Source organism: Schistocerca gregaria, chromosome 2, assembly GCF_023897955.1.
Source record: "Schistocerca gregaria isolate iqSchGreg1 chromosome 2, iqSchGreg1.2, whole genome shotgun sequence".
NCBI lineage: Eukaryota > Metazoa > Arthropoda > Insecta > Orthoptera > Acrididae > Schistocerca > Schistocerca gregaria.
Window position 1 is genome coordinate 196,106,592 of NC_064921.1, and position 16,129 is coordinate 196,122,720.

The window sequence follows — 16,129 nt, forward strand, 5'->3', positions numbered from 1 at the left end:
CCTGCCACCGAACTTCACTAATTCCCACACTATCTAACTTTAACCTATCCATTTCCCTTTTTAAATTTTCTAACCTACCTGCCCAATTAAGGCATCTGACATTCCACGCTCTCATCTGTTGAACGCCAGTTTTCTTTCTCCTGATAACGACATCCTCTTGAGTAGTCCCCGTCCGGAGATCCGAATGGGGGACTATTTTACCTCTGGAATATTTTACCCAAGAGGACGCCATCATCATTTAATCATACAGTAAAGCTGCATGCTCTCGGGAAAAATTTCAGCCGTAGTTTCCCCTTGCTTTCAGCCGTTCGCAGTACCAGCACAGCAAGGCCGATTTGGTTATTGTTACAAGGCCATATCAGTCAATCATCCAGAATGTTGCCCTTGCAACTTCTGAAAAGGCTGCTGCCCCCAACTTCTGAAAAGGCTGCTGCCCCTCTTCAGGAACCACACATTTCTCTGGCCTCTCAACAGATATCTCTCCGTTGTGGTTGTACCTACAGTACGGCTATCTGTATCGCTGAGGCACACACTCCTCCCCACCAACGGCAAGGTCCATGGTTCATGGGGAGGAGTCATTATGTATGACATGTAAGTCTAAGAATTCATAGATACATGAAGAGGCTTGTACAAGATGTTTGGTTATTGATTGTATACAATATTCTTGTTGCACACTTCTATAAAATAAATATATACTTTTTATCTTGGCTGTATTACCCCAGATTATGCCATAGGACAGTACTGACTGCAAGTCTGCTAGCAATCCTGTCTTAACTGTCAACAGAGTGATATAGGTTTCTAAGTGCAAAGAGGACAGAACTGTGCTTTTTGGTTAATTTATGCAAGTGCTGATCCCATGGCAGTTCAATTCCATCAGGACACCCAGAATTTCACATGCTGCAGCTCATCCAGTGTATGCCTCTCAGTCTTTACTACTAGTCCCCGTAAGTAATTTTGATTTTCTTTGAATTGCATGATATGAGGTTTGGCACATGAAAAATTAAGCTCTGTGGTTTGAATCCGCTGTAACTTGGTTCCACTATTCTCCTTAGTCTGGCACAGATCTGTTTGGACCTCTTATCAATATACTTGTTACAATAAATAAACAAACACATCTGGATGACTTCTTTTATTACTGACTGCTGTTTTCAACCTGTGCTGCAAATAATCTTCAGGTCTAGGGGGAACAAAGACAAAAGAAATTAAAAAAAAAAAAAAAGAAATTGCAAAAGTGTAGTATTAGCAACCATTACCACCAGAGATTGCACAATAAACAACAAAATATTATTAATAAAGACCCCACACATACCACCATAAATAATAGTGTCTTTTAATTCTTAATTTCATTATCTATTTTATTTTGTTTCGGAGAAATCCTTTTGAAGCTGTTTTAATGTATGAGCCTATGACATATGTGCATGTCACATGACTATTAAAACTTTTTGCCCACCCACATCCGTTGTATTTCACATTAGTTGACAAACTGCACTTGACGGCATCAGGTACATGTGGTTTCTTATAATATTTTCTTGTTAATTGTTTAGTTTCTGATGGTTGTATCTCGTATTGTACGTGGAAAGGAGGATTGTCGGTATGCTTATGTGTGGGCTCTAATCTCTCTGATTTTATCCTCATGGTCTCTTCGCGAGATATACGTAGGAGGGAGCAATATACTGCTTGACTCTTCGGTGAAGGTATGTTCTCGAAACTTTAACAAAAGCCCGTACCGAGCTACTGAGCGTCTCTCCTGCAGAGTCTTCCACTGGAGTTTATCTATCATCTCCGTAACGCTTTCGCGATTACTAAATGATCCTGTAATGAAGCGCGCTGCTCTCCGTTGGATCTTCTCTATCTCTTTTGTCAACCCTATCTGGTGCGGATCCCACACTGCTGAGCAGTATTCAAGCAGTGGGCGAACAAGCGTACTGTAACGTACTTCCTTTGTTGTCGGATTGCATTTCCTTAGGATTCTTCCAATGAATCTGTCTGGCATCTGCTTTACCGACGATCAACTTTATATGGTCATTCCATTTTAAATCACTCCTAATGCGTACTCCCAGATAATTTATGGAATTAACTGCTTCCAGTTGCTGACCTGCTATTTTGTAGCTAAATGATAAGGGATCTATCTTTCTACGTATTCGCATCACATTACACTTGTCTACATTGAGATTCAATTGCCATTCCGTGCACCATGCGTCAATTCGCTGCAGACCCTCCTGCATTTAAGTACAATTTTCCATTGTTGCAACCTCTTGATACACCACAGCATCATCTGCAAAAAGCCTCAGTGAACTTTCGATGTCATCCACCAGGTCATTTATGTATATTGTGGATAGCAACGGTCCTATGACACTCCCCTGCGGCACACCTGAAATCACTCTTACTTCGGAAGACTTCTCTCCATTGAGAATGACATGCTGCATTTTGTTATCTAGGAACTCCTCAATCCAGTCATACAATTGATCTGATAGTCTGTATGCTCTTACTTTGTTCATTAAACGACTGTGGGGAACTGTGTCAAACGCCTTGCGGAAGTCAAGAAACACGGCATCTACCTGTGAACTCGTGTCTAAGGCCCTCTGAGTCTCGTGGACGAATAGTGTGAGCTGGGTTTCACACAACCGTCTTTTTCGAAATCCATGCTGACTCCTACAGAGTAGATTTCTAGTCTCCAGAAAAGACATTATACTCGAACATAATACGTGTTCCAAAATTCTACAACTGATCGACATTAGAGATATAGGTCTATAGTTCTGCACATCTGTTCGACGTCCCTTCTTGGAAACGGGGATGACCTGTGCCCTTTTCCAATCCTTTGGAACGCTTCGCTCTTCTAGAGACCTACGGTACACCGCTACAAGAAGGGGGGCAAGTTCCTTCGCGTACTCTGTGTAAAATCGAACTGGTATCTCGTCAGGACCAGCGGCCTTTCCTCTTTTGAGCGATTTTAATTGTTTCTCTATCCCTCTGTCGTCTATTTCGATATCTACCATTTTGTCAACTGTGCGACAATCTAGAGAAGGAAGCACAGTGCAGAGTTCCTCTGTGAAACAGCTTTGGAAGAAGACATTTAGTATTTCGGCCTTTAGTCTGTCATCCTCTGTTTCAGTACCATTTTGGTCACAGAGTGTCTGGACATTTTGTATTGATCCACCTACTGCTTTGACATAGGCCCAAAATGTCTTAGGATTTTCTGCCAAGTCAGTACATAGAACTTTACTTTCGAATTCATTGAAAGCCTCTCGCATAGCCCTCCTCACACTACATTTCGCTTCGCGTAATTTTTGTGTGTCTGCAAGGCTTTGGCTATGTTTATGTTTGCTGTGAAGTTCCCTTTGCTTCCGCAGCAGTTTTCTAACTCTGTTGTTGTACCACAGTGGCTCTTTCCCATCTCTTACGATCTTGCTTGGCACATACTCATCTAACGCATATTGTACGATGGTTTTGAACTTTGTCCACTGATCCTCAACACTATCTCTACTTGAGACAAAACTTTTGTGTTGAGCTGTCAGGTACTCTGTAATGTGCTTTTTGTCACTTTTGCTAAACAGAAAAATCTTTCTACCTTTTTTAATATTTCTATTTATGGCTGAAATCATCGATGTAGTAACAGCTTTATGATCGCTGATTCCCTGTTCTGCATTAACTGATTCAAATAGTTCGGGTCTGTTTGTCACCAGAAGGTCTAATATGTTATCGCCACGAGTCGGTTCTCTGTTTAACTGCTCAAGGTAGTTTTCAGATAAAGCACTTAAAAATATTTCACTGGTTTCTTTGTCCCTGCCACCCGTTATGAACGTTTGAGTCTCCCAGTCTATATCCGGCAAATTAAAATCTCCACCCAGAACTATAACATAGTGGGGAAATCTACTCGAAATATTTTCCAAATTATTCTTCAGGTGCTGAGCCACAACAGCTGCTGAGCCCGGGGGCCTATAGAGACATCCAATTACCATGTCTGAGCCTGCTTTAACCGTGACCTTCACCCAAATCATTTCACAATTCGAATCTCCGTCAATTTCCTTCGATACTATTGCACTTCTTATCGCTATAAACACGCCTCCCCCTTCACTGTCCAGCCTGTCTCTGCGGTATACATTCCAATCTGAGTTTAGGATTTCATTACTGTTACATGTGGTTTCAGCCAACTTTCTGTCCCTAGTACTATATGGGCATTGTGACCGTTTATTAATGAGAGCAGTTCTGGGACCTTTCTATAGATGCTCCTGCAGTTTACTATTAGCACATTAATATTGTTATTCCCTGTTGCATTTTGCCTACTCCTGCCTAGCCGCGTCTCAGGAGGCGTCTTGTCGGGCCTAGGGAGGGAATTAAGGCTGAGTGCTGAGTAATGGATAGTATAAATCATGTTTTCATGTTATGTTTGTGAACATTACCGTTGTTTTCAAATTGTAATTGATTGTCGACAACAAACTTCATGAAGGAATAAGTATACCGTGAAGCTGGAGTCAAAATGCGGAATTGTTAAAGATATGTCTACAAGGGGCTGTAGAGTGGACACCTTGTAGTATTTGCATTACACTTTTGTGACACTTTATTTTCTGTTGTTAAGATAAGCCTTCATCCTTGCAAATGGAATGGCTTAATCGCTATACAATCTAGATTCCATATTGAAATTTTATGATCTAGACAAAGACCTTGGCACAATTGCAGAAAATGACAACAGGGTAATTGTTGTTGTTTATTTTTAAGAGAAACGTTTGTAGGATATATATCTTTGTGGAATTAGTGTTTCCACAGCTATATTTTGTTTATTATTATTTATTGGTTTTATTTATTTCTTTGATACTAGTTTCAAGGTTGCAGTCACACTCTCTTGCAGTCATTATCTTTCAAGTCAGCTAAGTTGTTATGCTACTCGTGACATTGTCACTACCCATAGCTACACTAAGATTGCAATATTGATTTCTCCTTAGAGAAGTCTTTATGGAGGCCAACTGAGATGTTGTTTGAAAATTATTCTAGGAAAGATGGGTCAATATTCTATTGTAGTCTATGTTCTCAGAAATTTTGAGAATGTGGAATGGAAGGAGATGAGACTGTATGTAGAGATCATTCTTTCAGTTCTGCTTTTATAAACTGGTATTACTTTTACATACTTCAATCTTTCAGGAAATACACTTCGACTAGTTTCAAATGTAACTCAACTGTTGTGCTATCAAGTTTTCACAAGATTTTAGTGCCTTTGTTGAAATACAATGATGGCCGAAAGAGTTACTTCTTTTTAGTGTTGTTTCAATTTCTGAGATCTCATGTGCTAGAGATTTGGCTAAACTGATGCATGGTGGTGGTGTATACAAACATTGGATCTGTGTTTACAGTTTTGTTTAGGAAGAATTTTTGGAATGAATTTAATATCATCTGTCTTGCTGTTACTGTCAGCTGGGAGTTGAATATAATTTGCCATGTTGAGTATTTGTTTCCTGTTTAAAAATTCTGCTAGTCATTAATGTCTTGTTATTGGAATTTTGAATTTTTTGTGCATAGCATGTGGTTTTTGCCTTTTGGTACCACAAGGAACAATTTTGCAGTACTGCTCGTTGAACATTTTCAAGTTTTAATTGGTACTGGTTCTCTTTATTAAAATTGCAGCGGAACATTAAGCAGAATCAACGACAATGAGCAAATATGTGTACTGGACTGGGATTCTAACCAGGGATCTCCTGCTTACTAGTCAGTTGCGGTAACCACTGCACCATCAAAGAGGCAGGGTTATCTCAACTGCATGGACTATCTCGGTATGCCTCATGGCCAATCCACACTCCCATCAAGCGCTACCTATCTGAAGTCCCTGGTAGCAGTGTCCCCCATTCAGTTTACATGTAGTGTTACACAGCTGCTGGATCTGCGTGGTGTCTCTTCTTTTGAATGAACAGACACTGTGCATCCAAATAGTTGATAAGCCTAGCTGGGCAGTGAATTCACTTTCTTCAGTGTGAATGCACAAATCCGTCTGACCTCCTTTGGGAAACAAGAGCATAATGGACTGGGAGAACGGATAGGTGGCGCTTGATGAGAGTGTGGATTGGCCGTGGGGCATACCGAGATAGTCCGTGCAGTTGAAATAATGCTGTGTCTCTGATGGCACAATGGTTACCACACCTGCCTAGTAAGCAGGAGGTCCCAGGTTTGAACCCTGGTCCAGTATACATTTTCACTCATCGCCGCTGATTCTGCCTAATGGTCCGCTGCAGCTGATAGCACTAATCACTACCTAATGGTATTGTTAACATGGAAATGTCAGATTGAAATGGTTATGTTGAGTCAAATATACATAAACTGCACATTCTTTTGCAATCTGCAGTTGAAATTATGCTGTTGACATAAATGGTGTTGAGTCCAGTTTCAGGTATGTAAAAGATTTTAGCTGAAAAACATGTACTACTACTACTACTACTACTACTACTACTAAAAATTCAGAAATTCGTGTGTGGAGTTGAAGGAGGTGTCAAGCAGATATGATTCCAGTTTGCCTTTGAAGTTAATTGTAGTCTGTATTAAATTCCTTACACCACTGGGTGGTAAGTGGTTGAAGGTTTTTATGACTGAATGCCTCATGCCTTTCTGTTTGACACTAAGGCTGAGTAATGGATAGTATAAATCATGTTTTCATGTTATGTTTGTGAACATTACCGTTGTTTTCAAATTGTAATTGATTGTCGACAACAAACTTCATGAAGGAATAAGTATACCGTGAAGCTGGAGTCAAAATGCGGAATTGTTAAAGATATGTCTACAAGGGGCTGTAGAGTGGACACCTTGTAGTATTTGCATTACACTTTTGTGAAACAAACACTTTCTCCTTCAGTGATGACTTACACCAGAATGTATTGCCATAAGACTTTAGTGAACGAAAATGAGAAAAGTAAGTAATTATATTGACATTTTTGTCTCCACACTCTGATATTATCTGATACACAAAAATTGAAGAGCTTAGATTTTTCAGAAGAACTGTTACAATAACTTTCATTTAATGGTCTTATCAGTATATACACCTGAGAATTAGAATATTTTTCTTCATATGTTGATTTGCCCACATACATTATTTCTGCTGGTATGGTAAACTCTATGCAATACTGAATTGTGCTTGTATTATGTTTTATGATTAATTTCCAACAAATATGTTTTGCTGTTGTTGATATGCATGAGATCTGCATAGTTAATAACAAAAATATAATAATAATTTTTTTGCAGGTTTACAGGAAATGTGAAACTGAAGGGAGTGATTGTTATTGGAGGAGAACAAGACATGCATCCTTCACGACTGAGAATGTAAGATATTTGTGATTTTTTAATACAACAAACTATTTGTTATTAATGTTATATTTATGATAGTTTAGACTGAAAGAAGAGACTTCCCTTGTCTGTATTTTATGTTTTATTTCACATTTGTAAATCACATGTTGAAACACTAAGACACAGACACATAGTGAAGTCTATGTTGCTCAGTTCACCAGCAGTAGCGCTGACAACCTCACTTTGACATTTAATTAAGTACAATCAAAGACAACTGCAACAGTTTAAAAAAATGGTATTGAATACTGTGTGTGAATTAACACATCACCCCAACTGAAGCAAAAAGTCTGATCAATGAAATTGTATAACTGTGCTTTGATATGAGCATATAGTATGAATGCAAGTGTTGGTTAGAAACTTTGTGGCAGGTTAGAACTGTATGCCAAATTGAGACTCTTAACTCAGGACTGGTGGATGTAAAGCTGTGAGGACAGGTTGGGAGTTGTGCTTGGGTAGTTTAGTCGGTAGAGCACTTGCCCATGAAAGGCAATGGTTCTGAGTTTGAGTCTTGGTCTGGCACACAGTTTCAGTCTTCCACAAAGTTTAATATAAGCGCACACTCCACTGCAGAGTGAGAATTTCATTCTGGAACCAATGTTGATTGTTTGGTTTTGCTGTCTTCTTAGTCCACAGTATGCAGTGGTCTTGCAGCACCGTCTGACAGGTAGTGCATGGAACTAGTGGCCACTCTCTCTCACTGATTTGCAAGTGAATTTTTTAATCATTTATTTTTCTTGCAGTAACTTGACTATTCAGCCACTTACAATGTTACATTGATCAAAAACCCAGTTTTGTTCAAAATGAGAAACACTATTTGTAAACAAAAACAAACAGCACATAGGTTTCTGCTGTGTACAAATTTCAGCTTAACAGTATTTTAAAAAATATAAAAAAATATGAAAGACTCTTTTACAGCTATAAAAGATTGGTGATAATCAAGGGAGATGAATTCATTTTTGGCAGTTAAATAGCAATCTTTTAGAAAAAGGACAGAAGAAACATTAACTTTTTATCAGATTTGTAGTAGGAATAATAAAATACTCATCTAGACCTTTGATCTGGATTGTTCTGGAACACACTTTACACCTATGGGGAACAATATATACAATTTTTATAGGTTATTTTCTCTGTACGCAGTTTGTTATTAATGCAAAAGAATAATCTGTTATAAATGAGAAAACACACTACACTGTTGTAACATTGTACAATATGTAACAAACTGTATTATTTTACAAATCACTTATCAGCCATCATGTCATCATCAGGTAAAAAGAGATTCAATAATGAACTACATGACACATTACAACAACTGTTCTGAGAAGAAAAATAAGGGGAACAATAAAGGCATGTAGTAAGCTTCAGTGGCATATTCAAGGAGTTCACTGAACAAGATAATGTCGTCCTTAGCAGGTCTGTATTACAAACAGGTAAAATGCTACAAGAGAGACTAAGCAGCGTAATGAAACAACTGTAATTGTACAAAACAAAATTTCTTAACAGGGCATCTAAAACTGCAGTAATTGAAATAAAGGAAAAATGTGGCATATGAGTAGGATGGTTTAAGCTACAAAATGGTTTGGATGAAGTTGTTAGCAGTATCTGCAGTTGTAATTGACGAGTAGGGAAACTGTGTGTAACCATTCAGTACCAAGCTTGGACAAGTTTATTAATTTCTATTATTTCAAGGTAGTTCATCTTCCTGCATTCGTGAATGTAAGACTTCATAATGCACCTTGTAATTGTGGCCTTCTTTAATCAGGTGTTTTGCAAAAATAGTCTCCTTTTCCATGTCTCCAGCTATTATGGCAATCCTTCAAATAGGTGGGTATTGCCCTACCAGACTGGCCTATATAGAATTTGCCACTATTACAATTCTTCTACATCTACATTTATACTCAGCAAACCACCATGACGTGCATGGCAGAGGGTATGTCCCACTGTACCAGTTACTAGGGTTTCTTCCTGTTCCATTCCTTTATGGACTGTGGGAAGAATGACTGTTTGAATGCCTCTGTGGATGTTGTCATCACTCTAATCTTATCCTCATGATCCCAATTTGATTGATGAATAGGGGGTTGCAGTATATTCCTGGAGTGATCGCTTAAAGCCAGTTGTTGAAACCTGAGTACCAGACTTTCTTGGAATAGTTTACATCTGTCTTCAAGAGTCTGCCAGTTCAGTTCCTTCATTGACTCTGTGACACTCTCCCACAGATTGAAGTGATTTCTAGGCAATCTTATTTGTAGACTGATTGCTCTTCCCCAGTATTCCACCAATAAACCAAAGTCTGCCACCTGCTTTGCCCATTATGAACCTTTGTGAGTAATCCATTTCATATCTCTATGAAGAGTTACACTCAGGTGTGTGTACGAGTTGGTCAATTCCAGCAGTGACTCATTGATATTATAGTCATAGGATACTATGTTTTCTCACTTTGTGAAGGGCAAAATTTTACAAGTTGCCAATTTGTGCACCATGTTGAGACCTTATCAAGATCTGACTGAATATTTATGCAGCTTCTCTCAGACAGTACTTCATTACAGATAACTGCTTCATCTGCAAAAACCTGATTTTATTATTAATACTGTCTGCAAGGTTATTAACATACAAAATTAACAGTAAGGGTCCCAACACTCTTCCCTGGGGCACACCCGAAGTTGCTTCTATATCTGAAAATCACTCTCCATCCAAGATAAAATGCTTTGTCCTCCCTACCAACAAGTCCCCGGTCCAATCACAAATTTCTCTTGATACCCCATATGATTGTACTTTTGACAATAAATGTAGGTGTGGTACTGAGTTTTTCCAAGAACTGGGCATGGTTCTTTGTTCAAGGGATCTACAATAGATTATAGTTAGAAGAGGGGCTAACTCAGCTGCAAATTCAGTATAGAATTTGACAGGGATGCCATTGGTGCATGAAACTCTGTTCAATGCTAATGATTTTAGCTGTTTCTCAACACCACTGCCACTAATACTTACTTCATTCATCCTTTCAGTGATATGAGGATTGGATTGGGGCAGGTCTCCTGGGTTTCCCTTTGTAAAGAAACATTTGAAAATGGAGTTAAGCATTTTAGCTTTTGGATTGCTAACCTCAATTTCAATTCCTCTCTCATTCACTAGGCACCGGACACTAACTTTGATGCCACTAACAGCTTTTACACATGACTAGAATTTCTTTGGATTTTGTGAAATGTCATTCTGTGGTATTCATTGAAGGCATCATAACACATTGCTTTCTTGACAGCCAAATGCGTTTCATTCAGTATCTCTCCATCTATAGGCCTACACTTTGTTTTTCACCTATTATGCAGTAATTTCTGTTTCTTTAGAAGCCTCTTTACGGTGACTGTAAACCATGGAGGTTCCCTCACATTATGAACTATTCTACTGGGTACATAGCTGTTAAATGTGTGGTCAACTATTCTTTTAAACTTGAGCCATTGTTTCTTTATATGCTCCTGCCCTGTGCTGAAAGTTTCAAGTTTATCATTGAGATATAACACCCCTGATGTTTATCATGTTTACTGGACACATTTATCTTTCTGCTTGTTTTAGTTGTTCTTTGTACTTTGGCAATCATTGCTGTCACAACCGTGTCATGGTCACTGATACCAGTTTCAATGTGAATAACCTCAAAGAGTTCAGGTCTGTGTGATGCCATTAGATCCAGTGTATTTCCATTATGTGTGGGGTTCCTAACTATCTGTGCTAGGTAGTTTTCAGACAAAGCAGTTAGTAAAATTCCACAGAATGTCTTATCATGCCCACCACTAATAAAACTGTAATTTTTCCCAATTAATTGTTGGATGATTAAAGTCTCCACCGATGATTACAGTATGACTGGGAAACTTAGGTAGAAAGGTATGGAGGTTTTCTTCTGTTTTCCAAAGCAAAAGAGTTCTCTTTACTATTGAGTAAGAAGTTTCCGGTAGTGTTGTGTGTATAAAATATGTTTCAAAGTTACAAGATGCAACACAAAATCTTACATAATATCCAAAATTGGAGGAAAATGAACTAGTTGAAAATAATGGAAGTTAATAAACATATCTACATCTACATACTTACTCTGCAAGCCACTATATGACATATGGCAGAGGGTACCATTTAGCACTACTAGTCATTCCGTTTCCTATTCCACCCTCTAATAGAGTGATGGAAAACAACTGTCTATATGGCTGTATTGAAACTCTAATTCATCTTATTTTGTCTTTATGATCCTTAAGTGGAATGTACATTGGTAGTAATTGAATTGTCATGCAGTGATCTGCAAATGTCTATTCTTTAAACTTTTGCAATTGTGTTTTGTAAAAAGAATGCTGTCTGCCCCTCAGGGATGCCCATATGAGTTCATGAAGTATCTCTGCAACCCGCAACACTCATGTGTAAGAAAAGTAGTTTTGCATTTCATTATTCCACACATGAAGAACACTTGCTGGTGATTTCTGGACCATGAACATGCTGCTAAGTCCCTTGAACTGACTCCAGTTTGCACAGAAAACTGAAATACTGAAGTTAACATGTAACTGTGACCCATCCATGAGCTAATGTCCTCTTCTGTGTCCGCATGAAAAACTGAGTCAGCATCCCTGTATAATGAGTGAGATGTTGAGCTCAGGAGAATGACACATTGTGGAACTTGTAACATTAGGTTGAATGTGTCCATACAACTCTTTAGTTGTTATTGTTCATTTATCATGCCATTTTGTTATGGCTTTTTTTCTATTATTGCCATGTTATCAGGCGTGAAATGTGAATAATAATACCAATAATGGCAGCTTGTTTAATAATGTTATCAATTCTGTATTCTAGTGAGCTTTTACGCATAGGAGGTCTACACTTTTACATCTCCTCTAATATTCTCTCCCTTGTGGGCAATATTTATTGTGTGTCTGTTCGTAGAAATGTTTTAATTGCGAATGTGAAATGTTTTAGTAGGCTTTGTCTGGCAATGAAATAATTATCTCTGACACATAGCTACCTTTTGTACACTGCAATGCTTTAATTGTGACTAGAGTTTTGTTAGTACATATTGTAGCTTAATGGAGATGTTTATACTGTTCTTTATGATGAGTTTTAGGTCATAGTATAGTATACTCCAATATTTTTTCTCTCACAGTTTTAGAATCCTTAGTCTGCATAGATAGTTCAGTGGTTGGTTAGATTCTTCAGTTTCTCTGGCGTACTTTTTGATCGAATAGCTCACAGGTGTACTGCCGGTTCATAGTGTCCAACGGGCAAGTATATTGATGATTGCTCATGTTGCCATTGCCAGGCATGCTGGCAAACTGAGTTCCTGAGGGTGTGCGGTTGACCAATATCTGCTGGCAGGACTAAGTTTGATTAAGAAGACTCTCAGCGAATAAAATCCCTGGTGAATAGGGCGGACAGAGAACTTACATTTGTGCCTTCACAGATGCTAATGCTAGTCTCTCCGCAACTGCCGACGTGTGAGCACAGACCTTGGACAGAGTGGCTGATGGGGACGGGGGATATTAGTCGACTATGTGCCCTCAAGAGGTCGGTTCATCAGCACACTTGATGATGGTGACATGTCTGATTGCTGAAATATTGTGCCTGATGGATTGGACATTATGAACTGGCAGAACACTTATGGACTGTTTGATCAGTGGTTGGTTAGTTTGCAATTAGTTAGTTCAATGGTTAGTTAGCCCTTGCGTAAGCATTCTCCACAAAAACATATGCCCACGTGTTGCCCGTTAAAATGTCGATCTCCGTCAAAACATTGGTTGGAATGTCATCACTCCCTCGCCATAGACTCCTGACTTGACACTGAGAAACTACCAGCTGTTCCCTAAGTTGAGGGAACATTTAAATGGATGCTGGCTCTGCTCCAATGATGAGATGAAAGGTGAGATTCCACTGTTCCTGAAGGACTTGGTTGTGAGCTGGTATGACTTGGGAATTGAAAAACTGCACAATATCTACAAAAATGCATTGACCAAGATGGAGCCTATGTGGAAATAAGAAGCATTTTCAACCCTTAAAATAGGTAACTGTTATACGGAGGGCTATCTTTTGAGAGGTCAGACAAATGTGTGGTTCCTGAAGAGGGGCAGCAGCCTTTTCAGTAGTTGCAAGGGCAACAGTCTGGATGATTGACTGTTCTGGCCTTGTAACAATAACCAAAACGGCCTTGCTGTTGTGGTACTGCGAACGGCTGAAAGCAAGGGGAAATTACAGCTGTAATTTTCCCCGAGGGCTTGCAGCTTTACTGTGTGGTTAAACGATGATGGCATCCTCTTGGGTAAAATATTCCAGAGGTAAATAGTCCCCCATTCGGGTCTCCGGGCGGGGACTACTCAGAAGGACATCGTTATCAGGAGAAAGAAAACTGGCATTCTACGGACTGGAGCATGGAATGTCAGATCCCTTAATCGGGCAGGTAGGTTAGAAAATTTAAAAAGGGAAATGGATAGGTTAAATTTAGATATGGTGGGAATTAGTGAAGTTCAGTGGCAGGAGCAACAAGACTTCTGGTCTGGTGAGTACAGGCCTATAAATACAAAATCAAATAATGGTAATGCAGGAGTAGATTTAATAATGAATAAAAAAGAAGTAGAAACACAAATAAGCTACTACAAACAGCATAATGAATGCATTACTGTAGCCAAGATAGACACGAAGCTCACGCCTACCACAGCAGTCTTCAAGAAGACTATACTAATTCCAATCCCAAAGAAAGCAGGTGTAAACAGGTGTGAAAATTACCGAATTGTCAGCTTATAAGTCATAGTTGCAAAATACTAATACGAATTCTTTACAAACAAATGGAAAAACTGGTAGAAGCTGACCTTGAGGAAGATCAGTTTGGATTCTTTAGATGTATTGCAATATGCAAGGTAATACTGACTCTACGACTTATCTTAGAAGATAGGTTAAGGAAACGCAAACCTACATTTTTATTGTTTGTAGTCTTAGAAAAAGCTTTTGACAATGTTGACTGGAATACTCTCTTTCAAATTCTGAAGGTGGCAGATGTAAAATACAGGGAATGAAAGGCAGTTTACAATTTGTACAGAAGTCAGATGGCAGTTATAAGAGTTGAAGGGCATGAAAGGGAAGCAGTGGTTGAGAAGGGAGCGAGACAGGGTTGTAGTCTAACCTTGGTGTTAACAATCTGTGTATTGAGCAAGCAGTGAAGGAAGCAAAAGAAAAATTTGGATTAGGAATTAAAATCCACGGAGAAGAAGGTTTGCCGGCGATATTGTAATTGGATAATGGAATGTAGTAAAATTAAATCAGGTGATGGTGAGGGTATTAGATTAGGAAATAAGACACTTAAAGTAGTAAATGAATTTTGTTATTTGGGGAGCAAAATAACTGATGATGGTCGAAGTACAGAGGATATGAAATGTAGACTGGCTGTGCCCAGGAAAGTGTTTCTGAAGAAAAGAAGTTTGTTAACATCTAGTATAGATTTAAGTACCAGGAAGTCTTTTCTGAAAGTATCTATATGGACGATAAACAGTGTAGACAAGAAGAGGATAGAAGCTTTGAAATGTGGTGATACAGAAGAATGCTGAAGATTAGATGCATAGATCATGTAACTAATGAGGAGGTATTGAATGGAATTGGGGGGAACAGAAATTTGTGCCACAACTTGAATAGAAGAAGGGATCGGTTAGTAGGATACGTTCTGAGACTCAAGGGATCACCAATTTAGTACTGGAAGGAAGTTAGGACTGTTCAAATCAGAGTGAGACCAAGTGATGAATACAATAGGCAAATTTAGAAGGATATAGGTTGCAATAGTTAATCAGAGATGAAGAGGCTTGCACAGGATAGATTAGCATGGAGAGCTACATCAAACCAGTTTCTGGACTGAAGACCACAACAACAATCATGTAAAAATATCAAGAGCTTTACTTTGCATTCATTATCCATCAAAAGCATAATATGCAAATATTACTGCATGCAAACATAAAAGCAAGTCTTAGTCATGTCAGTAAGTAAATAAGAAATATTTTATTAAACCTACTCTCTCTGCATGCATAAAATGAAGCCCCGTGCTTGCTTCTTTTTGTATGTCTGAGTTAGTCTCAGGAACTGCTGCAGAAATTTTAGGACATTCGAGGACTTCCCGGGACCTGCGTCTTGCCAGTATCAACACTGATAACATGAAAAAGGACCAAGAGTGTGGATTCCTGGGATGGATGAACTATCTATATACATAACTAAGTTTGTACGGAACCGACAGTGTGCAAGTCTTATTTGCACATGCCCAATTTCCTTGAAATTTTTTCTGAAAATGACAACTACCTCTTTATTCTTTTTGGATCTACGTGAGTATACATATAATTTGTAACCACTTACTGTAAGGTTTTCTGTCCAAGTGGTTATATAGTGACCAGGCAGACAAATGCCAAATTTCTTACTAACTATTACTATTGAAAGCTTCAAAACTCTTCCACTTTTTTTTATTTTCCTGATATTTTTATGCGTAATGATAACAATGACAAACTATATTAGCACACACACCATGATTTGACAGTGATAGATTTTTTACAATAGCATTGCTGCCTACTGCTACTACTGTTTTGATGGCACATGCCCAGTTTGAGGTACAAAAGTTAACCATGCATAAAATACAAACAAAACTATTTGGATTAATAATAGTGTCATTGAAGTGAGGGGGACATTAGTTACTCGGTAATGCAACTGTTGTATGAAATCTCGAGTTTAAGGAAGCCTTTAAACTTTTCAGGAGTGCTATAAAAATTTGTTAATACAGACCAGGAGAAATTATGTTGCAAACAAGTGTCAAGCTTCACACAGTGTTGTT

At 38.6% G+C, this 16,129-nt stretch overlaps 1 protein-coding gene across 1 annotated transcript in view; it reads left to right on the forward strand.

Moving 5' to 3' along the window:
* LOC126336663 (PITH domain-containing protein GA19395) overlaps window positions 1-16,129 on the forward strand; it is a 68,069-nt gene that overhangs the window by 13,990 nt on the left and 37,950 nt on the right. The window contains exon 3 of the mRNA XM_050000610.1: window positions 7,219-7,296. Coding sequence (XP_049856567.1) covers window positions 7,219-7,296 — 78 coding nt within the window. The remainder of the gene's footprint in view (window positions 1-7,218; window positions 7,297-16,129) is intronic.